General features: G+C 67.3%; 1 protein-coding gene across 1 annotated transcript in view; it reads left to right on the forward strand.

Moving 5' to 3' along the window:
• CAD (carbamoyl-phosphate synthetase 2, aspartate transcarbamylase, and dihydroorotase) overlaps nt 1-23134 on the forward strand; it is a 34699-nt gene extending 11565 nt beyond the window's left edge. Inside the window, 37 exon segments of the mRNA XM_054022078.1 lie at nt 1167-1298; nt 1461-1694; nt 2132-2353; nt 2584-2772; nt 3220-3344; nt 3710-3843; nt 4092-4204; nt 4368-4621; nt 6204-6450; nt 6558-6656; nt 6884-7108; nt 7545-7727; nt 8514-8732; nt 9257-9424; nt 9503-9685; nt 10897-11001; nt 11689-11937; nt 12348-12429; nt 13055-13221; nt 13634-13798; nt 14288-14419; nt 15842-15857; nt 15860-15943; nt 15946-15999; nt 16002-16040; nt 18369-18440; nt 18443-18558; nt 19017-19104; nt 19107-19156; nt 19329-19424; nt 19798-19939; nt 20960-21004; nt 21423-21509; nt 21512-21576; nt 21687-21761; nt 22038-22249; nt 23015-23134. Of these exon segments, the coding sequence (XP_053878053.1) occupies nt 1167-1298; nt 1461-1694; nt 2132-2353; nt 2584-2772; nt 3220-3344; nt 3710-3843; nt 4092-4204; nt 4368-4621; nt 6204-6450; nt 6558-6656; nt 6884-7108; nt 7545-7727; nt 8514-8732; nt 9257-9424; nt 9503-9685; nt 10897-11001; nt 11689-11937; nt 12348-12429; nt 13055-13221; nt 13634-13798; nt 14288-14419; nt 15842-15857; nt 15860-15943; nt 15946-15999; nt 16002-16040; nt 18369-18440; nt 18443-18558; nt 19017-19104; nt 19107-19156; nt 19329-19424; nt 19798-19939; nt 20960-21004; nt 21423-21509; nt 21512-21576; nt 21687-21761; nt 22038-22249; nt 23015-23045 (4899 nt within the window). The 3' untranslated portion in view covers nt 23046-23134.
• The last annotated feature ends 574 nt before the right edge of the window (nt 23135-23708 follow it).

Below are 23708 nucleotides of genomic sequence, written 5' to 3' on the forward strand. Positions count from 1 at the left end.
GGGTTGGGCGAAGGGGCAAAGGGTGGCGGAGGGATACGGGGCAGAGGGTTGGCGTGAAGGGGCAGAGGGTGGCGGAGGGATACGGGGCGGAGGGTTGGCGGGAAGGGGCAGAGGGTGGCGGAGGGATACGGGGCGGAGGGTTGGGCGAAGGGGCAAAGGGTGGCGGAGGGATACGGGGCAGAGGGTTGGCGTGAAGGGGCAGAGGGTGGCGGAGGGATACGGGGCGGAGGGTTGGCGGGAAGGGGCAGAGGGTGGCGGAGGGATACGGGGCGGAGGGTTGGGCGAAGGGGCAAAGGGTGGCGGAGGGATACGGGGCAGAGGGTTGGGCGAAGGGGCAGAGGGTGGCGGAGGGATACGGGGTGGAGGGTTGGGCAGAGGATGGTGAAGGGATACGGGGCGGAGGGTTGGGCAGAGGATGGTGAAGGGATATGGGGCGGAGGGATACGGGGCGGAGGGTTGGGCGGAGGGGCAGAGGGTGGCGGAGGGATACGGGGCAGAGGTTTGGAGGGTGGCGGAGGGATACGGGGCGGAGGGTGGCGGGAAGGGGCAGAGGGTGGCGGAGGGATACGGGGCGGAGGGTTGGCGTGAAGGGGCAGAGGATGGTGAAGGGATATGGGGCGGAGGGATATGGGGCGGAGGGTTGGGCGGAGGGGCAGAGGGTGGCGGAGGGATACGGGGCAGAGGGTTGGGCGAAGGGGCAAAGGGTGGCGGAGGGATACGGGGCAGAGGGTTGGGTGAAGGGGCAGAGGGTGGCGGAGGGATACGGGGTGGAGGGTTGGGCGAAGGGGCAAAGGGTGGCGGAGGGATACGGGGCAGAGGGTTGGCGTGAAGGGGCAGAGGGTGGCGGAGGGATACGGGGCGGAGGGTTGGCGGGAAGGGGCAGAGGGTGGCGGAGGGATACGGGGCGGAGGGTTGGGCGAAGGGGCAAAGGGTGGCGGAGGGATACGGGGCAGAGGGTTGGGTGAAGGGGCAGAGGGTGGCGGAGGGATACGGGGCAGAGGGTTGGCGTGAAGGGGCAGAGGGTGGCGGAGGGATACGGGGCGGAGGGTTGGCGGGAAGGGGCAAAGGGTGGCGGAGGGATACGGGGCAGAGGTTTGGAGTGAAGGGGCGGAGGGATACGGGGGGAGGGACACTGGGCTGTCACGGTGCTGTCTCCCCCCGGCCAGGCCATCAAGGCGCTGAAGGAGGAGAATATCCAGACGGTGCTGATCAACCCCAACATCGCCACGGTGCAGACCTGCAAGGGGCTGGCCGACAAGGTGTACTTTCTGCCCCTCATGCCGGAGTATGTCACGCAGGTGAGCCCCAGCCCGGGGCGAGGCAATGGGGGACCTGTGCACTGGCCTGGGGCTGATGGGAGCTGCCCTGTGGGGCGCAGGGTGTGGCTGGGAGTCCAGGGGGGGTGGGGGGATCCTGGCTCTGGGCCGGGCCCCCAGTCCCAGCCCCTCCCTTGTGCCCAGGTGATAAAGAATGAGCGGCCGGACGGCATCCTGCTGACCTTCGGGGGCCAGACGGCGCTGAACTGCGGGGTGGCGCTGACCCAGGGCGGGGTGCTGGCCCGGTACCGGGTGCGGGTGCTGGGCACGCCCATGGCCTCCATCGAGATGACGGAGGATCGCAAGGTCTTTGTGGAGAAGATGGAGGAGATCGACGAGCACGTGGCGCCCAGCGAGGCGGCCTCCTCCTTGGAGCAGGTATGGGGGAGGGGCAGACAATGGAGGGCCCCTCCCCGGAGCAGGTTGTTGGGGATCCCCATGATCCCTGCTGTGCTCCAGCTTTCAGACAGTCCCTCACTGAGGCAGCCCCCCGGGGGTCCCCCTGTCCCTTCGGGGCTGGCGCCCCAACGCCTCCGAGCCCCTGGGCTCCTGCCTCACCCCGTGAGCTCTGCCCAGCGAGTCCAGCTGAGCCGACTCTCAGCCCCCCTGCCCCCCCCCATACTGCCACCGGCTCCCCCATCCCCCCATGGCTCTTCCCCCTGCTCCCCCGCAGCACTGTCCCATCCCCAGTGCCCCTTGCTCCCCCAGCCCCCTGCAGTGCTGCCTCTGTTCTCTGCTGCCCCTTGCTCCCCCACCGTGCAATCCTAGCCCTGCTGCCAGTCGGCCCCTCTGACTCCTTGGTCTGGTCCTGGCAGGCTCAGGCCGCAGCCTCGAGGCTGGGCTACCCAGTGCTGGTGCGCTCGGCCTACGCCCTCGGGGGTCTGGGCTCCGGCTTCGCCAACAGCCGGGAGGAGCTGACGACGCTGGTGAGCCAGGCCTTCGCGCACACCTCCCAGGTGCTTGTGGACAAGTCCCTGAAGGGCTGGAAGGAGATCGAGTACGAGGTGGTGCGGGATGCATACGACAACTGCATCACCGTAAGGAGGGGAGCGGGGGCATGGGCAGGCACAGCTGCTGTGGGGAGGGGGGTGGGCAGTGCCCAGGGTGGGGGGCAGGGGGGTTGGGGGCACCCAGGCAGGGGGAGTTGGGGAGTGCCCAGGGAGAGCAGCCTGGGGCTGGGGCCCCGCGTCTCTGTGCCAGTCTAGGTTGGACGGGTGGCCTCCCTGCAGCAAGGGGCAGTGGGGTGAACCGCTCCCCCCCCCGGCAGGTCTGTAACATGGAGAACCTGGACCCGCTGGGCATTCACACGGGCGAGTCCATCGTGGTGGCCCCCAGCCAGACGCTGAACGACCGGGAGTACAACATGCTGCGCCACACGGCCATCAAGGTGGTCCGGCACCTGGGCATCGTGGGCGAGTGCAACATCCAGTACGCGCTGAACCCCGAGTCGGAGCAGGTGAGAGCCAGCCAGCGGGTCCCAGCATGCATTGCATGGGGCCTGGGACTCTGGGTCAGCCCCGCCTTGCCGTGCCCCAGCCTGCTGCCCGTGCACTGCTCCGAGCTGTTCCTCTGAGCGCTGGCAGAGCGCTGCAGCATCCCTGGCCCGGCTCTGTGCCGGGAGCAGCGAAAACTTCCTAAAAGTGGGGGCCATCAGTCCCTGGACTGAGGCCCCGCCCCCCCGGTCACCCCTTCCCCCGAGGCCCTGCCCTCTGCTTGCTCCTCTCCATCCCTCCTCCCATCACTGCTCCATGCCCGTAAAAAGTGGGAGGGATAGCCCCCTGATCCCCTCTTGTCCAACGCCCCTGCTCTGTGCCCCTGCCTGGCCCCGGAGATGGAGGGCAGCAGGAGGAGCCGGGGTCTGGCCAGCTGTAGCAGCATCTCATGCCCTTCTGTTCGCCCGCAGTATTACATCATCGAGGTAAACGCCCGGCTCTCACGGAGCTCCGCCTTGGCCAGCAAGGCGACCGGCTACCCGCTGGCCTACGTGGCAGCCAAACTGGCTCTGGGCATCCCCCTGCCCGTCCTCAGGTAATGGCTTTGGGGTGGGGCCCATGGGCTCAGTGCTGCTGGGCGTGACGTCCCCTGACAGGGTGTGGCGCAGACTCCAGAAGGCTCCTGGCCTGCAGGGTGGGCGCTTCTCACCTGGCCTGCGAGCTGGGCGGCAGCCAGGCCATGAGCCGCTGTGGCCAGGCCCTGGGTCCAGGCCTCCTCGGGCCAATTCTCCTCACGGGGTGCTGGGAGGGTCAGACGGGCAGTGGGGGACACTCCTCAGAGAGTCACTGCCCCTTCCAGACCGTGTCCCCCCTAAAGCCCCAGGCCTGCTAAGTTCCCTCTCTTGGGTGTCTGGCCCCTGGGGGCTGGCTGCTGAACCTGCTCTGTCCCCTAACCCCCAGGAACTCTGTCACCAATTCCACCACGGCCAACTTTGAGCCCAGCCTGGATTACTGCGTGGTGAAGATCCCGCGCTGGGACCTCAGCAAGTTCCTGCGGGTCAGCACCAAGATCGGCAGCTCCATGAAGAGTGTGGGTGCGTGGCACAGCAGCCCCCGCCACATCCGGACTCCTGCGCTTCCCGAGCTGGCCAGCGGCACCTGGGACCCCCCACCCTGACCCCGGGCGGCTCCCCCCAGCCTTTCCGACTCAGGCTGTGCATAGGGGGTTTCCCTCCCTTCCTGACATGGGGCAGCTCGCTGGGGGCTGCCCCCTCGCAGAGGCTGGCGCGTGCCTCCTCCGGCCTGGCCCTGACCGCTCACCGTGTCTCCTCTCCTCCTGCAGGGGAGGTCATGGCCATCGGCCGGAACTTCGAGGAGGCCTTCCAGAAGGCGCTGCGCATGGTGGATGAGAACTGCGTAGGCTTTGACCACACCGTGAAGCCAGCCTCCGACGTGGTGAGTGGGGGGTCCGGGGGGCTCTGCAGGGTATGAAGTGCTCCCATGCACTCTGTGGGCAGGAGCTGCTCCCCGTGCTGTCCCGAGGGCCCTGGAGACCCAGGGTGGGCCCCGCCTCAGGGGTGGGGTCTCTCCCGGATCCTGGCTGAGCTCTCCCTCCCAGCAGGAGCTGGAGACGCCCACTGACAAACGGATCTTCGTGCTAGCGGCCGCCCTGCGAGCCGGCTACCCCATCGAGCGGCTCTACGAGCTGACCAAGATCGACCGCTGGTTCCTGCACAAGATGAAGAACATCACGGACCACGCGGTGCAGCTGGAGTCCTACCGCGAGGGGCAGAGCTCCATGCCCCCCGACGTGCTCAAGAAAGCCAAGCAGCTGGGCTTCTCCGACAAGCAGGTGGCCTTGGCCGTGCTCAGGTAACGCCCGGTGCCGGGCTGGGGAGTCAGCCGGGCATGGAGGGAGGGGACGGGGCGGGGCGTGATGGCGACACAGCCGGGGACGGGGCGGGGCGTGATGGTGACACAGCCGGGCACAGAGGGAGGGGGCGGGACGGGGCGGGGCGTGATGGCGACACAGCCGGGCACGGAGGGAGGGGACGGGACGGGGCGTGATGGCGACACAGCCGGGCACGGAGGGATGGGACGGGGCGGGGCGTGATGGCGACACAGCCGGGCACGGAGGGAGGGGGCGGGACGGGGCGGGGCGTGATGGCGACACAGCCGGGCACGGAGGGAGGGGGCGGGGCGGGGCGTGATGGCGACACAGCCGGGCACGGAGGGAGGGGGCGGGACGGGGCGGGGCGTGATGGCGACACAGCTGGGCACGGAGGGAGGGGGCGGGGCGGGACGGGGCGTGATGGCGACACAGCCGGGCACGGAGGGAGGGGGCGGGGCGGGACGGGGCGTGATGGCGACACAGCCGGGCACGGAGGGAGGGGGCGGGGCGGGACGGGGCGTGATGGCGACACAGCCGGGCACGGAGGGAGGGGGCGGGGCGGGACGGGGCGTGATGGCGACACAGCCGGGCACGGAGGGAGGGGGCGGGGCGGGGCGTGATGGCGACACAGCCGGGCACGGAGGGAGGGGGCGGGGCGGGACGGGGCGTGATGGCGACACAGCTGGGCACGGAGGGAGGGGGCGGGGCGGGGCGTGATGGCGACACAGCTGGGCACGGAGGGAGGGGACGGGGCGGGGCGTGATGGCGACATCCAGCAGCTGCTTCTCTGAGTGGGAGGGAGCTGATTACAGCTGACAGCTCCCAGCATGCACTGCAGCCTGCTTGGCAGGATCAGCTGGGCGTGCCAGGTGTCCGGTCGAAACAGGACCTGTGCAGCGTCTGGTCCGATGTACTGACCAGACACCAAAAGTCCGGTTACCGCCGGTGGGGGCTGGGTCATCAACCTGCACCAGCCCCTGCTCGGGCAGGGCCACCGCCTCCGTGCATCTTGTGGGCAGGCAGCCGGCTCTGCCAGGCTGCAGCTCCTGGCCCAGGTCCGGAGCAGAGGGAGCCCAGCTGGTGGGGGAGAAGGAGGTGGAGATGATGGAGTGTGGAAGAAGGGGGAGGGGAGAGAGCAGTGGGAGAAGGGGGCTGGGGTGTGAGTGGGGGGGGGGGACGGCCTGGAGGGGCGTGAGTCGGGGGGGCCTGGAGGGGAGGGGGCGGGGGGGCTGGAGGGGAGAGAGTCAGGGGAGTGGTGGGGGGCTGGAGGGGACAGAGTGGGGGCGGGACCTGGAGGGGATGGGGAGCTGGAGGGGAGAGAGTCAGGGGAGTGGTGGGGGGCTGGAGGGGAGAGAGTGGGGGCGGGGCCTGGAGGGGATGGGGAGCTGGAGGGGAGAGAGTCAGGGGAGTGAGCGGGGGCGGGGCAGGGCTCCTGCTGCAGTGTCCCAGATGTGCTGGCGAGGTGCAGCCGTGCGTGCTGGGGTCCGTGGTCTCTGGGCTGTGCTGTGTGTTGGGGGGCTGGGGAGCTGTCTCTCCCTGCTCTCAGCCCTGCCCTCCCTGCAGCACTGAGCTGGCCGTGAGGAAGATGCGGCACGACCTGAAGATCCTACCCGTGGTGAAGCAGATCGACACGGTGGCGGCAGAGTGGCCGGCGCAGACCAACTACCTGTACCTGACGTACAACGGGACGGAGCACGACCTGGCCTTCCGCGAGCCCCACGTCATGGTGATCGGCTCCGGGGTCTACCGCATCGGCAGCAGCGTGGAGTTCGACTGGTGCGCCGTGGGCTGCATCCAGGAGCTGCGCAAGGTCAGCGGGCAGGGCGGGGCGGGTGCGCTGGCCTGGGCTCCTCGCACCCTGGATCTCCCCGTGCCCCCACGCTGGCCTGGCCGGCTCAGGGCTCCCCTCTCTTACAGATGGGCTTCAAGACCATCATGGTGAACTACAACCCGGAGACGGTGAGCACGGACTACGACATGTGCGACCGCCTCTACTTCGACGAGATCTCCTTCGAGGTGAGTGCGGGCTGGGGCTGGGGGCCAGGGAGCCAGGGGGGCCCAGGTGGCCGAGGGGAGCTGGCTTTGCTGGCCGGACTGCCGTGCTGCTGGGGGTAAGGGGGCGGGGGGTTGTGCAGCCGGGGGGGGGCCGTCTGGCCGGGTGCCTGTGCCATTGGGGGCCCGTGCCGTCGGGGGGCCTGCCCCGCTCCCTGCCCCCTGGCTGCACTGCCCCCTGGCCCCGGCAGGTGGTGATGGATATCTACGAACTGGAGAGCCCCGAGGGCGTCATCCTGTCCATGGGGGGGCAACTGCCCAACAACATCGCCATGGCGCTGCACCGGCAGCAGTGCCGCGTCCTGGGCACCTCCCCCGAGGCCATCGACTCGGCCGAGAACCGCTTCAAGTTCTCCCGCCTGCTGGACACCATCGGCATCAGCCAGCCCCTCTGGAAGGAGCTCTCCGACATGGAGGTGAGGGGAGGGATGCTGCCCCCTCCGTGTGTGCTGTGGGAGGGGCTGCAGGGCCTCCTCCCCGTGTGTGCCGCGGGGCGGGGGAGGGGTGGCCCAGCCCAGCTCCCCCCGGGCGTGCCGTGGGGCGGGGGAGGGGTTGCCTGGCCCACCTCCCTGCATGCGTGCCGTGGGGTGGGGGAGGGGTTGCCCGGCCCAGCTCCCTCCGGGGTGTGCTGCGGGGTGGGGGAGGGGTTGCCCGGCCCAGCTCCCCGCATGTGTGCCGTGGGGTGGGGGAGGGGTTGCCCAACTCCCTCCGGGCATGCCGCAGGGTGGGGGAGGGTTCCCCGGCCCAGCTTAGCTACCCCCGGGTGTGCCACGGGGTGGGGTTGCCCAGCCCAGCTCCCCCGTGCATGCCATGGGGCAGGGAAGGTTGCCCAGCCTGTCTCTCTGCCCGCAGTCGGCCAAGCAGTTCTGCTGCAAGGTGGGCTACCCGTGCGTGGTGCGCCCCTCCTACGTGCTGAGCGGGGCTGCCATGAACGTGGCCTACTCCGACAGCGACCTGGAGAAGTTCCTGTGCAGCGCCGTGGCCGTGTCCAAGGAGCAGCCCGTCGTCATTTCCAAGTTCATCCAGGAGGCCAAGGTCAGCGCGGGCCCGGCTCCGTGGGGAGTCGGCCACAGGGGGCCAGTTTCTGGCAGCTGCTGGCAGAGCTTTGCTCGGGGGCCTGTGGGGCCCTGAACACCCCCACCCCTCTGCCGGGGCACGGACCCCGGTCACGCTGGTGGAGACACCCGACTCTCCGTGGCTCCAGCCCGGGCAGGCTGCCCGTCTGGCTCTTCGTGCTGCGGGGGCTGGATTGTGCCTGGAGGGGTGGGGTCAGGCACTGCCTGGCTGATGGGGGTCACTCAGGTTTGCAGTGGGGGGCTGAGTAGGCGAGGTGGTGCTGGGGGACACTGGGATGTGGGGATGGCACCGGTAGGGAGGGGCTCTGGGGGGGGTTCACTTGGTGTGGTGTGTGCAGTGGGAGGTGCTGAGGGTGGGGGTGGTACCGGCACAGAGGGACTGGGGAGGAGGCCAGGGAGGGGTGGCGGTGGTACCAGCATGGAGGGGCTGGGGAGGGCAAGGAGGGGCTGTGTGTGTGGGAGGTGGTATCAGCAGGGAGGGGGGAGCAACCGGGGGGTGGTTGTACCGGCAGGGAGGGGCTGTGTGTGGGTGGGTGGTACGGGCAGGGAGGGGGCCGGGGATGGGGGAGCAGCTGGGGGGGATGGTACAGGCAGGGAAGTGCTGAGGGCAGTCTGTGCACTGGGGGGTTGGAGTGGGGAGGGCAGTACTGGCAGGGAGAGCAGGCTGGGGTGGGGGGGTGTTCTCTGGTGCAGTGGGGGCTGGGGATGCTCAGGGGTCCGGTCGTCCCCTCCCACCCCCCTACAGGAGATCGACGTGGACGCCGTGGCCTGCGACGGCGCGGTGGTGGCTATCGCCATCTCGGAGCATGTGGAGAATGCAGGCGTGCACTCGGGGGACGCCACGCTGGTGACGCCGCCCCAGGACATCACGCCCAAGACCTTGGAGCGGATCCAGGCCATTGTGCACGCCATCGGGCAGGAGCTGCTGGTCACGGGGCCCTTCAACCTGCAGCTCATCGCCAAGGTACCGCCATGGGGCAGCAGGGACCCGGGGAGCAGTCAGCCTCAATGCCCTGAGTTGGGGGGGGGAGGGAGGCAGCGGATCCCTTCCCCGCTGACCGCTCTGGGCTCTGCAGCGTCTCCTGCAGCCGGCCACATGTCACATCCAGGCCAGAGTTGCCTGGGACTGGGCCCCTGGATGCGGCGGGAGGGCGGGAGCAGCGTGCTGGGATCCGAGGGGGGCCTGCCCCTGCCCTGCCTCTCTGGGTGCTCAGTGCCCTGCGGAAGGGGGAAGCAAGCCGGGGCGAGCTGGTGCTCCACACATCTCACTTGCTGATTCCCTCCTTGGCTCATTCCCTCCGGGACACCTGCACTGGCCACCGTGGGAAGACAGGACACCGGGTTAGAGGGGCCTTTCCTCTGACCTAAGGCGGGTGTTCTGTTCTGACCGTGGAAGATAGGTCCATCGGGCTTTAGCCAGGCTGGGCAGGGCGAGTTTGGGTCTCCAGGCGCTGGGATGGGTCACCCCACGCTCCCGTCCGTCTGCAGGACGACCAGCTGAAGGTCATCGAGTGCAACGTGCGTGTCTCCCGCTCCTTCCCCTTCGTCTCCAAGACGCTGGGGGTGGACATGGTGGCCCTGGCCACCCAGGTGATTATGGGCGAGGAGGTGGAGTCGGTGGGGCTGATGACAGGCACTGGGATCGTCGGTGTCAAGGTGAGCGAGTGGGGAGCGGTGGGTGGGATGGCCACGGCTGTCTGGCTTGCTGAGCCCCCCTGCCCTCTGCACCCTCAGGTTCCCCAGTTCTCCTTCTCGCGGCTGGCGGGGGCAGACGTGGTGCTGGGCGTGGAGATGACCAGCACAGGCGAGGTGGCCTGCTTTGGGGAGAACCGCTGTGAGGCCTACCTGAAAGCCATGCTGAGCACCGGGTTCAAGATCCCCAAGAAGAACATCCTGCTGACCATCGGCAGCTACAAGGTGAGGGCAGGGCAGGGCCACGGCACGTGCTCAGAGACGCTGGATGCGAAGTTTAAATCCTCGCGCTGGATGGCTGCAACGCAGCGTAGAATCCAGAACGCTAACATGCAGCAGCCAAAAGCAGCGGGAGACGAAGCAGGCTGCTCCTGAGGGAGGGAGGCCCAATGCTGCACCTTGCTCTAGGTTGGCTCCTCGCAAACTGCCTTGGCCCAGGTCCCTCGTCACACTGGTGACAGGCAGGCACCTCTGTCACCGACCCCCAGGGCCGGGCTACGTCCCAGCCTGGGAACAGTCCCTGGGAGGGGCCTTCAATGACCCTGACCCCCCCGGGGTCTCACTCTTCCCCCAGGGTGAGCCATGTGACCTCGCCGCCTCCTGAGACTGGGCCCCTGGGCCTGCAGCCCCCCTGTCCCCCCCCCCCCCCCCGGGAGCGCCGGGCAGCGAGTCTGGGACAGACCCTGGGGGCGACGTGTACAATCTGGGGGAGCAGCACCCCCCCAGCGTCTGTGGGGACACCCAGCCAGCGCGGGCAGACAGGCGGGTGTATCCGCGGCCTGGCACACGGCACAGGCAGCCCTGGGGGAGCCCAGAGAAGTGAAGGTCCCAGCGGAGTCCGTTCCGGGCAGCCAGCGCCCAGCCCAACTGCAGTGACCCCTGTGGTTCAAGCTCTGTCCCCCCATCTGTCGGATCTCCTTTGTCAGACTCCCGGGCTGCCCCCGACTGCTCCCCACAGACCACACTTAAACTCCCCCCCCCAGGCCTTTGTTCCCGAGCTGGGGGATGCGGCTCAGCCCCCTGCGGAGAGGCGGGGCGACCACGTCTCTCTGGGTCGCTGGTCGCCAGGTGTCCACGTCCCGGCCATTGGATCTGCCCTTCTCTTCTCAGGGCCCATCTCCATGCAGCTCTTAAGGGCCCAGGTCACCAGGCGTCCTCCACTCCGTGTCTTCGCCTGCCCCAGAGGCCCCAGAGCTCCCACCAGCAGGGGAACAGTGCCGCACACGGGGGAAACTGAGGCACACACAGGACTCAAAAAAGCATTACTAACAATTCCCATTGTGTCCCAGCCCTCTAGGCTGCGAGCAGGCCCAGGAATCCCCACTCCTAGTGCCAGCTCAGTACATCGGGGCCATGCGGGTGGAGGGGCCCTGGGGCAGGGGGGTGCTGGGCTGCCCAGGCCTGGCCTGCTCTGACCCCTCTGGTGGCTGTTGCAGAACAAGAGTGAGCTGCTGCCCACAGTGCGCACGCTGGAGAGCCTGGGCTACAACCTGTATGCCAGCCTGGGCACTGCCGACTTCTACACCGAGCACGGCATCCAGGTACTGGCCGGGGGCGGGCTGCCGCCTCTCCTGGTGCGGCGTGGCCGGGGGGCAGCTTTCAGGTTGGGGTGAGGCTCCCAGGCCTGTCCCAGGCTGCTGGTCCTGCACCAGAGGCGTGGGGCCAGTGCCCAAGTTACTGGCATGGGGTGGCACCCCTTCCATGCTGGGTCCTGGGAGCAGGGCCACCATTCCCTTGTCCCCCAGTCTGTCCCCAGGTCTCTGGAGCGAGGAACCCCTCTCCTCGCCCCCAGTCTGCCGGGCCCCGGGAGCAGGGCCACTCCTCCTCTGCCCCCCTCCCCCATCCATCCCCAGGTCCCTGGAGCGAGGAACCCCCTGCCCCCCAGTCTGTGCCTGGCCCCAGGAGCAGGGCCACCCCTCCTCTCCCCCACCATCCATCCCCAGGTCCCTGGAGCGAGGAACCCCCTGCCCCGCCCCTAGTCTGTGCCTGGCCTGGGAGCAGGGCCACCCCTCCTCTGCCCCTCCACCCCGTCCCTGGAGTGAGGAACCCCCCGCCCCCAGTCTGTGCCTGGCCTGGGAGCAGGGCCACCCCTCCTCTGCCCCCCCCCCGTCCCTGGAGTGAGGAACCCCCCGCCCCGCCCCCAGTCTGTGCCTGGCCTGGGAGCAGGGCCACCCCTGCCCCGGTTCATGCCCAGTCACGGCAGTGGGGCTCTGGTTCCCGCCGGGCAGGTGACGGCTGTGGACTGGCACTTCGAGGACGCGGACGGCAGCGAGGCCGGGGCCAAGGAGACGCAGCGCAGCATCATGGACTACTTGGCTGAGAACCACTTTGAGCTGGTCATTAACCTCTCCATGCGCAACGCCGGGGGGCGCCGGCTCTCATCCTTCGTCACCAAGGGCTACCGCACCCGGCGCCTGGCCGTCGACTACTCCGTGCCCCTCATCATCGACATCAAGTGCACCAAGCTCTTCGTGGAGGTGGCGTGGGGGCCGGCCAGCTGGGGAGGGGGTGTGGGGGAACGGGCCAGCTGGGGAGGGGGTGTGGGGGAATGGGCTAGGTGGGGTGCGGCCTGGTTGGTGCAGGGCGGTCTGGCCGTTTGGGGGCGGGGACTGGCCGGGGGGGAGCGATGTGGCTGCTGGGGAGGGGCTGCCTGGCTGTTGGGGATGCGAGAAGGCTGGCCTGGTCAGGGGCTGCCTGGCCAGGTGGGGGCACGACACTGGTGGGGGGAGGCTGCCTGGCATGGGGGCTCCTGGAGAGGCACTGATTGCCCAGGCGAGTGTGTCCTGGCCCCAGGGAGCTGTGGGGCTCTGGGCCGTGGAGGAAGCCCAGCCCCCTGCCCCCCTTGGCTGGGTCTCTGCTCTCCCCAGCTGAGCTGCCTCCCCCACAGGCCCTGGGCCAGATCGGGACGGCCCCCCCACTGAAGCTACACGTGGACTGCATGACCTCCCAGAAGCTCATCCGCCTGCCAGGTACAGGGGCTCCCAGCAAGGGGGGGGGGCGCTGGGGGTCTTCCCCTGGCAGGGAAGCAATGGGGAGGGGCAGGAGCGTGTGTCATCATCCCGTGTCTACCCCCACCCCCCCCGGCAGGGACATGTGGTGGCTCTGGGCAGGGCCCTCCAGATCCTGGGTAAATCCGGGTGAGGTGGGGAGTGTCTGCGCCCCCCCCCCCCCCCCCACAGTCAGTGAGAGTCCCTGGCCTGAAGCATCTGCCCTGGGGTGTGCTGCCCAGCCTGACTGGCGTTACCATGGAGCCCCGTGCGCTGCTCGGCCCCCTGGGATCCCCACCGCGTCCCTGCGCCATGGAGTGGGGGCTCAAAGCCGAGCGCCGTTACCTAGGGTGGTACTAATGCACCCCGGTACCAGGCATTCTGGTACTTGCAGGACGGCGTGACACCCCCCACCCCCCCTCCAGCGTGACCCCCGGCCTACGGTGGGTGCGAGGGGGGTGACCATACCGGCCAGCGGACAAAGCCGAGAGAAGCAGGACTGTCCGGCTTCACACTGCCCCCCCGGGCCTGCCCCTGTCGAGTCCCGAGACCAGCAGCGCCGGCCAGGGGTTCTGTGGCCCCTGCTCTGACCCCTCTCCCCCCCCAGGGCTGATCGACGTGCACGTGCACATGCGGGAGCCGGGCGGCACCCACAAGGAGGACTTCGCCTCGGGCACAGCGGCTGCCTTGGCGGGGGGCGTCACCATGGTGTGCGCCATGCCCAACACCCGCCCCGCCGTTGTCGACGCCAGCTCCTTTGCCCTGGTGCAGAAGGTGAATGCCCCCCCCGAGCTTCTGTGCAGAGACCCCCCCCCCTTGACAGCCCCCTCAGGCCCCCTGAGCTGCCGTGAAGAGACCCCCCCTTGGCCGCCCCCCCCCCCCCCCCGAGATGCCGTGCAAGGACCCCCCCTCGGGTGCTGCGCAGAGTCCCCCCCGACACCCCAGCCCACGCACCCTCCCCGCCCTGGCAGGTGCCACTCAGACACTCCCAGGCATGGAGCTGGCAGCGCCAGGCGTTGCGCCAGGCCAGCCTCAGCCCCCTGGGGAATGTTGTATGTGCAGCGTGGGCCTGGGAGGTGCTGGGGGGCCCCGTGGGGGGGGCTGCAGGCCTGGGGCCGATCCACACGCTGGCCCAGGCCCGGCTTGGCACCCCATCCTGGGCCTGTCTGAGCCTGTCTCCCTGCAGCTGGCGGAGACGGGCTCGCGCTGTGACTTCGCCCTGTACCTGGGGGCCGCGTCGGACAACGCCGGATCCCTGGGCCCTGTGGCTGGCGCAGCCGCCGGGCTCAAGATGTACCTGAATGACACCTTCTCCGAGCTCAAGATGGACAACGTCTCGCTGTGGATGGAGGTGGGTCCTGCGGGAAGGGCTGGGGGGTCCAGCCCCATTCCTGGCGCCAGCAGCACAGTGCCCACTGGGGGCTGAGGGCCCAGCCTGCCCTCTGCATCTGCAGTGGGGACGCCCTCCTCCCCCAGCCTGCATTGCAGCCGCTGTCCGTCTGTCCTGTTCCCCCCGCCCCTCCCCCAGCCTGAATTGCAGCCGCTGTCCGTCTGTCCTGTCTCCCTGCCCCCATGTGCTGTGCTCTGCCCCCCAACCTTCCCCAGCACTGCTATCCAGCTGTCGTGCCCCCCTGACCCTCCCCCAGCCAACAGGGCAGCCACTGTCCTTCTGTCTTGTCCCCCCCCCCCAAATGCTGTTCTCTTCCCCCCCGACCTCGCTCCCCCAGTGTTGCTGGCTGTCTGTCTTCCCCCCCCCCCCCCGACTCTCCCCTCATGCCAGGCTCTGCCTCTCCCCCTGGTACAACTGTTGGTTCCCCCCAGCTCTGCTCTCTCCCCCCAGCACTTCGAGCAGTGGCCAAGGCACCTGCCCATCGTGGCGCACGCGGAGAAGCAGACGGTGGCAGCGATTCTCATGGTGGCCCAGCTGTACCAGCGCCCCGTGCATATCTGCCACGTGGCACGCAAGGAGGAGGTGGGGCAACCTGGGTCTGGGCTGGGGAGGAGCTGTGGCTGCCTGTCTGCAGGCAGGGCGGGAGGCAGTGTCATCCTCTGCACTGGGGGGCCAGGAGAGGTTCTAGGAAAAGGCCCGGTTGGGCAGAGGCAGCACGATGAACCTCAGTGCGAATTGGCTTTTGTGAGCGCCCAGAACCCCCCGACCTGCCCCATGGGTCCTCGTCTGCCCTGCAAAGCCCCGGCTGTGTGCCTGCAGCGCTCCTGGGCCGGCGCCCCCCACCGGCTCCGCAATCTGCCCCCCACCGGCTGCAGCGACTCGACAGTGTGCCAGGGGCGGGGGGAATGTTTCTCTGCCCCATGGGGGGTGGGTGGGTGGGTGTGTGTGTGTGTATATTTACACCCCTTGTGGCGGAGTTAAACCGAGCCAGGCCTGGGGAAAGCCCTAAAGAGCTCTTGGTGCTGGCTGGGCGGGTTATCTAGTGACTCCCAGCTCGCTGCAGAGACGCTGGGCCCTGCTGGGACCCCCGGAAACCTTCGGTGTGTGTTAATGTGAGAATGGCAAACGCTGGTCGGAGGTGCTGGCTGGCAAACGCTGAGCGAAATGCAGCGCGCCTGGCGTAGCGAGGGCTGCAGCGCAGATGGGGCATGGGGGGCGGTGTCTCCCCTCGGCCTGGGCCCTGTGGGTGTGGGGGGGGGTGTCAGGGACTCACAGGACTTGTGCCTTATCTCGGCTCCGTGTGGCCCCGGGAGTAACCCCCCCAGCGTGACAGCCTTTCGGGAAGGCCGCTCTCTTGCCAAGGGTGGGCCCCCTGGCCCTGCACCTCCTGGGACTGTACCTCTGAGCTCCCAGCATGCCTGGCTCTGCCGTGGCCCCCTCAGGGAGCCCTCTCGCTCTGGGCCCCCTGGGCCTCCATCCCGAGGGAGCAACGCCTCCTCCCCCCACAGTGGCTCTCATCCAGCGTCACACAGGAGCCCAGCCCAGGCAGTTCTCCGGGGCCTTGGGCCTGGCCAGTCTCAGCACAGAACATCCAAGGGGCTCCTCCCCCAACTGCTCCTCCCCTGTCCTTTGTCCCCTGTCCCAGGTAAACAGGCCACCTGAGCCACCTTTGTTCCCCCACTGGCTGGAACGGGCCGGGCAGGTCCCCCGGCCCCTCTCTCCTCATCCCATTGTCCTCCCGCTGGCCAGAACCGGCTGGCTCCCAAGCTGGGCTGGGGCACCAGTCACTGAGCCCCGGCTGCTAGGCGAGGTCACGCCTGGTCGTCTGCACCCCCCTCCCTCCCCCTTGTTACACACGCAGCACCCAGGGAAACTGAGGGACGCAGAGTTCATGCAAAACACTAAGAAAATCCCCAACTTGGTCACAGGGAGTGTGTGCAGGGAGGATGGGGGAGGGGGATCTGGGATGGGGGACGGTGTCTCACCCTCAGCCTGGGCCTGCAGATCCTGATCATCAAGGCTGCAAGCAGAAGGGCATCCAGGTGACGTGTGAGGTGGCGCCGCACCACCTCTTCCTGTGCGAGGACGACATTGACGAATCAGGGAGGGGCGCGCACAGGTGCGGCCCATGCTGGGCACCCGTGAGGACCTGGAGGCGCTGTGGAGAACATGGACACCATCGACTGCTTTGCCACAGACCACGGTGAGGGGGACCGTTCTAGGGCGCCGGGGCACCCGCTGGAGTGTCCTGGACCTGGGATCCAGGGTCTGTCCCCTCTAGGGGGTGCCGGCCCCCTTCTGGCCCCAGGACGGGGATTGGTTGGGGCAGGGTGTGACGGTGCTGCCCGTGGGAGCCAGCTGAGGTCACTCAATTAGGGTGAACTGCAAACAGACCGGGGCAGACAAACCCCAAACGCTGGTGGATATTTCAATACTTAGATTTACCAACCAGCACAAAACAGCTTCTGTAGTACCTCACTGGTTACTCAGAAGGGCAAACAACGCAGTTCCCTTAAAGTGCCAGCCTCAGGCCTCCGTCCAGACACACACGTCAGATATGATGATGATTACTGAAAATCTTATTCTCATCATATAAAAGAAAAGGTTCTTCCAACCCCAAAGGGTCAGCCACATACCCATGTCCAATTACACTTAGATCTTACCCAAAATACAGGCTATAGCCAATTCTTATTAACTAAGCTAAAATGTATTAAAAAGAAAAGAGAGAGAGTTGGTTAAAAGATCAATCTACAGACAGACTTGAATTCAATTCTTGAGGTTCAGATACATAGCAGAGATGGTGAGTTTGTAGTTGCCAAAAGTCCTTTTAGAAATAGTCCATAGGTTATAGTCCAATGTCCATATTCAGGTGGCTCCAGTCAGTGACTGGGGATCTCAGTCCTTGTGGCTTAAGGTTTCCCCCTCTTGAAACCCAAAGCAGATCTGAGATGAAGCAGGATCGTGTCCAGGGTTCTTATACATTTCCAGCAGCCTTTTGGCCTGAGAAAACAATAGACTTAACTCTCCTTCTCCCAAACATCCTGGCAATTAGCACAGGGTCATTTATCCATTAAACAGTTCAGATACAGGTTACCACGACCTTCAAAGAGACATAGAGACAATAATACTATTTCCCTCAAGTGTCTTCCTAATGTTAATATTCCTTTTTGATCTTTGAATGAAAGCTATAGTAATAGACAAGACTTGTTTGCTTACATCACAAGCCCTGAGCAAACATCTCCCCTTCCACCTCTAACAATGCAAAAGCTCTGTTCATTTACATATCTTCCTAACCAGTCTTTAAAGTTCGGCCCTGGGTCAGGTCAGTCAGTGCCAGAAAGAGTTAATTAACTCACGGTCACCTTTCAATGAGATATTATATTCCACTCATAACGTCACACAGGGATTGGACATGGGGCCTGTTCCCTCTAGGGGGAGTCATCTCCCATCTGGCCCCAGGGCAGGGACTGGCTGGCTCGGGGGGGAAGGGGGCGAGGAATGGGACATGGGGCCTGTCCCTGCTTGAGAGGTGGGTAATGGGATCTGGCACCTGGGCCAGTACCAAGTGAGTCCGTTGGTCCCTCCAGCTGATGCTGGTGGATGTCTGGGCAGAGGCCTGGCTGGCCTCTCACCCCAGGGCAGCTCCCTGCTGGGCACTGGGGGAACTGGCCCTGCAGGGGGGTCACTCGTAGAATCCTAGAATATCAGGGTTGGAAGGGACCTCAGGAGGTCATCTAGTCCAACCCCCTGCTCAAAGCAGGACCAATCCCCAACTAAATCATCCCAGCCAGGGCTTTGTCAAGCCGGGCCTTAAAAACCTCTAAGGAAGGAGATTCCTCCCTAGGTAACCCATTCCAGTGCTTCACCACCCTCCTAGTGAAATAGTGTTTCCTAATATCCAACCTAGACCTCCCCCACTGCAATTTGAGACCATTGCTCCTTGTTCTGTTATCTGCCACCACTGAGAACAGCTGAGCTCCATCCTCTTTGGAACCCCCCTTCAGGTAGTTGAAAGCAGCTATCAAATCCCCCCTCATTCTTCTCTTCTGCAGACTAAACAATCCCAGTTCCCTCAGCCTCTCCTCATAAGCCATGTGCTCCAGACCCCTAATCATTTTGTTGCCCTCCGCTGGACTCTTTCCAATTTTTCCACATCCTTTCTGTAGTGTGGGGCCCAAAACTGGACACAGTACTCCAGATGAGGCCTCACCAATGTCGAATAAAGGGGAATGATCACGTCCCTCGATCTGCTGGCAATGCCCCTACTTATACAGCCCAAAATGCCGTTAGCCTTCTTGGCAACAAGGGCACACTTGACTCATATCCAGCTTCTCGTCCACTGTGACCCCTAGGTGCTTTTCTGCAGAACTGCTACCTAGCCACTTGGTCCCTAGTCTGTAGCAGTGCATGGGATTCTTCCGTCCTAAGTGCAGGACTCTGCACTTGTCCTGGTTTGAACCTCATCAGCGAGGGGGGCAGCAGAATGAGGAGGAGGCGCTGGACCCCCTGAACACCTCCTTTGTGCCCGTAGCCCCCCACACGGTGGAGGAGAAGGAAGGGAAGGAGCCACCCCCAGGTTACCCCGGCCTGGAGACCATGCTGCCCTGCTGCTGACAGCCGTCTCCGAGGGGCGCCTCGCCATCGAGGATGTGGTCAAGCGCCTCTACGAGAACCCCCGCAAGATCTTCTCCCTGCCCGCGCAGGACGACACCTACATCGAGGTGGGGGGGCTGTGCCCAGTGGGGGGGTCGTGCCCCATGGGAACGGCGCTGGGCTGGACCGCTGGCATCGCTGAGCCCTGGGGACTCCGGGGGAGCTGAGGAGCAAATGGCTGTGCCTTGCTGAACAGCTGCCAGACATGAGCGCCAGCCAGAGCCTGGGCCTGGTCCGGCGCCACTGCCCCCCTGCCCTGCCCTACCCGCCCTCCTAGGCCTGTCCCCAATGTGCTGCCCACCCTCCTGGGCCCAGCCCCACCCTGAACAGCTGCCAGACGTGAGCGCTGGAGCCCCACCCTGCTGCCCTCTCGGGCCCTGCCCCACCACCCGCCGTGTTGCCCTCCCTGGGCCTAGCCCCACCCCGACAAGCTCCAAGCCAGAGCCCAGACCCAACCCTGATGTGCCACCCATTGTCCCTGGGCCTGCCCCCCACCCCAGCCTGACCCGCTCTGCCCCCTGGCCAGGTGGACCTGGAGCACGAGTGGATCGTCCCCAGCCACATGGCCTTCAGCAAGTGCCAGTGGACACCGTTCGAGGGCACGAAGGTGAAGGGATGGTGCGGAGAGTGATCCTACGTGGGGAGGTTGCCTACATCGACGGACAGGTAAGGGCGGGGGGGAGAGGGGGAGGCTTCTGGGGTGACCTGAGAGACTGGGCTGTGCTGCCGAGTGGGGAGGGGGGGGCAAGCCAGCTGGGGCGGAGCCCGGCCCCCCCATGCCCACCACATCTCAGCCCAGGTCTTGGCTCCCTCCTCGCTGAGTGTCTGTGTCCTGCAGGTGCTGGTGCCCCCCGGCTACGGCCAGGACGTGAGGAAATGGCCCACGGGGGCAGTGAGTGTGCCGCCTCCTGCCCCAGCCAAGGAGACTCTGAAGGTACTGGGGGGGGTGGGGGGTGTCTGCCTGGCTGTCACTCACCATCTCCCTGTGCGGGGGAGGAGCCTGCCGTGCCCTGATCCTGTCTGCATGGTGATGGGCGTGGGCCTGGAGTGGGGGGATGGACTGGCCAGGGCACCAGGAGGAAGCAGCATGTGCAATTGGGTGGTCTGGCAGTGCGGGGGAAGGTGGGGTGAGGTGGTGGGGGCTGGCGGGACAGGCGGGGTGGGGGCTGTGCCGGGGTTGGGCTGGGGGGGGGGCGGGACTGGCAGGAGGCCGGGGAGGGGGGAGGGGAGACAGGCGAGGCAGTCCCGGGGGGGCATTCCCCATGCCAGCAGCGCTGACCCCTCCTCACCATCCTGTGGCGTTGCAGACCCCCGAGCGCCCGAGGCACACAGTGCAGAGCGAGACCCTGCGTAGCCGAGCGTCCAGCCCCCGGCGAGCGGGGCCCGTGGGAGACGGGCGCTTCCACCTGCCGCCGCGCATCCACCGGGCCTCAGACCCCGGCCTGCCAGGTGAGGCACATGTGGGGCTGGAGCAGCAGGGCCAGGCACTTCCCCAGCCCCAGGGCTCTGGCTGGGCCCCTGTGCGAATCCAGCCGGGGGCTCGTCCCAGACCCTCCCTGGAGCCACATGGAATGTGCTGGGGTGGGGCCTGCCCGCAGTGACCTGAGCAGCAGCCAATGAGTGTGCGTGTCCGTCCGCCCCCCCCCACCCACCCCATGGTGTCAACAGGAGGGGGGCTGGGCTCCAACGGGGGTGGGAGAGGGAGAGGGCAGGGAGGCTCTCAGAGCTTCAGCCACTTGCTCATACTGCAGCTCCCATTCCTGCCCTCCCACGGGATCCAGGCCTCCCCACTGGTGCCCCAGGGGAGGTGGCAGAGATGGGGCAGTTCATTGTGCCTACATCCCTGCCCGAGCTCTGGCCCTGGCACCTCCGGACTCCCCTCCCCGGACAGCGAGGAGGGTCCCTTAGCACCGTGCCAGTGCTCTGCTCCCGCACCAGCCCCCTGTGTGGGTCTCTTGCTGGGTGTGGGGCCAGCCCCCCAGCTCTCCTCGATGGGCCTGGCAGCTCCTCCCCTGGGCAGCTGGGCTCTTCCTGGGGCTGTTTCTGTTGGGCAGGGCTGTGGAGCTGGGCTCCGGCACCGCTCCAGCTCCAGCCAAAACCTGCAGCTCCATTGCTCTGGAGCTGCTCCATGCTCCAGCTCCGTGCCAAAGTCGTGCTGTTGGGTGCCGCCCCCCCCCCTCCCCCTCCCTGGCGCTGTGTCCCGCATGGAGCCAGCTGGGCCAGAGCATACAGCTTCAGCGTCTCCAGGGCTCCCATCCCATGGGTGTGAGGCCCGTCCCCCTCCCACTGCCTAGAGAAGGGTGGGGCCCCAGGGTGCCCGGGTGCCTCCCCGCATCGGCCTGTGTGTGGAGCTGCTGTCCGTGGCCAGAGTCAGCAATGCAGGATGAGCGGTGGTGCAGGGCCGGGTGGTGCAGCGCTCATAGCTGCCGTGTCTAACCGTGTTGTGTGTCCCCGCACGCCTGTCGCCAGCCGAGGACGTGAGAGAAAAGGCCACCAAGAAGGCCAGCGAGCCAGGTTTGTCCTGTCCCACGTGGGGTCTGGGGACCGAGGTCCAGCGGGGTGGTGCCAGGCTGGGGCCCCTAGGGCCAGGGAGAGATGGTCTGAACCATCTGTGCAGGGGCCTGAGTGGGTCTCGGGGAGGCTGCGGGCTGCAGTTGGTGACTCTGCCCCATCGGTGGCTGTGCATGCAGCTCCCCACTGGCCTGGGGCCAGCCCCTGACTTGGCCAGCAGGGGTGGCGAGGAGGCCCCAGGAGCTGGGCAGGTGGGAGCTGCGGTCCATGCTCTGGGCTGGGTGTGTGGGTGGGAGCCCCAGGCTGTGCCATGGGGCGGGGGTAGGGGGCAGAGCCTCCCCTCCGGCCACGAGGCTGGTGGGACGTCTCCCTCCCGCCCCATTGCCCCGGCGCTCGCTGATGCCTGCGCTTGGTGCTACAGATCTGGCTGTGACCCAGGACAGCTGCTGCTACCCACCAGGGCTGCTGCCGAGACAGACGTCGCCCCCGAGCGTGCCCCACCCGCAGACCTCCCCCTGCTGCACCCGCTCGTCGGGCAGCACGTCCTCTCCGTCAAGCAGTTCACCAAGGAGCAGGTACCGCGCAGCGAGGGGTGGCTGGGGGCTCTCCCTAGGGAGCCCGGGCTGGGGGAGGGCCTGTGGGGGGGAGTGCGTGCGGCCCCCGGCTGACCGCTGTCTCGTTCCAGATGTCCCACCTCTTCAATGTGGCGCACAACCTGCGCATGCTGGTGCAGAAGGAGCGGAGCCTGGACATCCTGAAGGTGAGCCAGGCGGAGGGATCGGGGCAGGGAAGGGGAGCTTGGCCTCACTGCGGGGCAGGATCGGGGTGGGTGCTGGGACCCCACTGTGGGGGGAAGTTGCGATCGGGGGGCTGGGGTGGAGGATTGGGACCTTCCTGTGGGGGAGCTGGGGGGATCGGAGCACTGCCATGGAGGGGGAAATGGGGGGGGATCGGGGCCCTGCTATGGGGGGGGCTGTGAGAGGGGCTGGGGGGGGATCGGGGCCTCGCCGTGCTCACGGTCTCCCCTCCCCTGCAGGGGAAGGTCATGGCCTCCATGTTCTACGAGGTGAGCACCAGGACCAGCAGCTCCTTCGCGGCTGCCATGTACCGCCTGGGGGGCTCTGTCCTGGTCTTCTCCGAGTCCACGTCCTCGGCCAGAAGGGCGAGTCCCTGGCCGACTCGGTGCAGACCATGTGCTGTTACGCGGACGTGCTGGTGCTGCGCCACCCCCAGCCGGGGGCTGTGGAGGTGAGGGGCCCCAAGGGCCGGGCAGCAAGGGAGGCAATGGGGGGAAATGGGTTGTGTCTGGTCATGAGCGCCTCCCCCCACCAGCCCCATAGGGTGGGAGGGGGATGGGCTGTGACTGGGAGCGAGACGGACTCCCCCCATGCCCAGCCCCATGGGTCGATTGTGGCTGGCCATGAGCCCCCCCCTTCTTGGTGCTCAGCCCCATGGATCGGGGGCAGGGGGAGGGGCTGTGGCTGCGCTCGGCCCCGTGGATCGGGGGCAGGGGGAGGGGCTGTGCTGCGCTCGGCCCCGTGGATCGGGGGCAGGGGGAGGGGCTGTGGCTGCGCTTGCTGCGTGGATCGGGGGCGGGGAGGGGCTGTGGCTGCGCTTGCCTTGTGGATTGGGGCCGGGGGATGGGTTGTGGCTGCGCTCGGCCCCGTGGATCGGGGAGGGGCTGTGGCTGCGCTCGGCCCCGTGGATCGGGGGAGGGGCTGTGGCTGCGCTCGGCCCCGTGGATCGGGGGAGGGGCTGTGGCTGCGCTCGGCCCCGTGGATCGGGGGCAGGGGGAGGGGCTGTGGCTGCGCTCGGCCCCGTGGATCGGGGGCAGGGGGAGGGGCTGTGGCTGCGCTCGGCCCCGTGGATCGGGGGCAGGGGGATGGGTTGTGGCTGCGCTCGGCCCCGTGGATCGGGGGAGGGGCTGTGGCTGCGCTCGGCCCCGTGGGGTGGGGTGGGGCTGTGGCTGGCCGTGAGCAGCCCCCCCATGCCCAGCCCGTGTCTCGTTTGTAGCTGGCTGCCAAGCACTGCCGGAAGCCGGTGATCAATGCCGGGGATGGTGTCGGGGAGCACCCCACGCAGGCCCTGCTGGACATCTTCACCATCCGCGAGGAGCTCGGCACTGTCAACGGCATGACGGTAAGGGGGCCGGGCCGGGCGAGGTGCCCCACACTGCGCCAGGTCTCGGTTCTGACTCCAGGGCCCCAGGCTGGGGCCTCAGGCCCATGCAGCTGAGGGGGAAGGGGGGGTTTGCCGCGCTGGGTCTCAGCTCTGACCCCCATGGCCCCAGACCCCCCCAGGAGTGCCGTGCGAGCGCTGCCCCTCGCTGGCCGGGCTCCAGGGTGCTGCTGTCTCTCCCCAGATCACCATGGTGGGGGACCTGAAGCACGGGCGCACGGTGCACTCGCTGGCCTGCCTCCTGACGCAGTACCGCGTCAACCTGCGCTACGTCACACCCCGCGACCTCCGCATGCCCGCCGACATCATCCACTTCGTAGCCTCCAAGGGCATCAAACAGGTGAGCCCGCTGCATGCCAGGGACCCCGCTCCTGCACCCAGCGATGCCCCCGCGCCCCACTAACGCCCTGCCCTTCCAGGAGGAGTTCGACAGCATCGAGGAGGCTCTCCCCGACACGGACGTGCTGTACGTCACCCGCATCCAGAAGGAGCGATTTGACTCCGTGCAGGAGTACGAGGCGGTGAGTGA

The sequence above is a fragment of the Malaclemys terrapin genome, chromosome 3, assembly GCF_027887155.1.
Source record: "Malaclemys terrapin pileata isolate rMalTer1 chromosome 3, rMalTer1.hap1, whole genome shotgun sequence".
Taxonomy (NCBI): domain Eukaryota; kingdom Metazoa; phylum Chordata; order Testudines; family Emydidae; genus Malaclemys; species Malaclemys terrapin.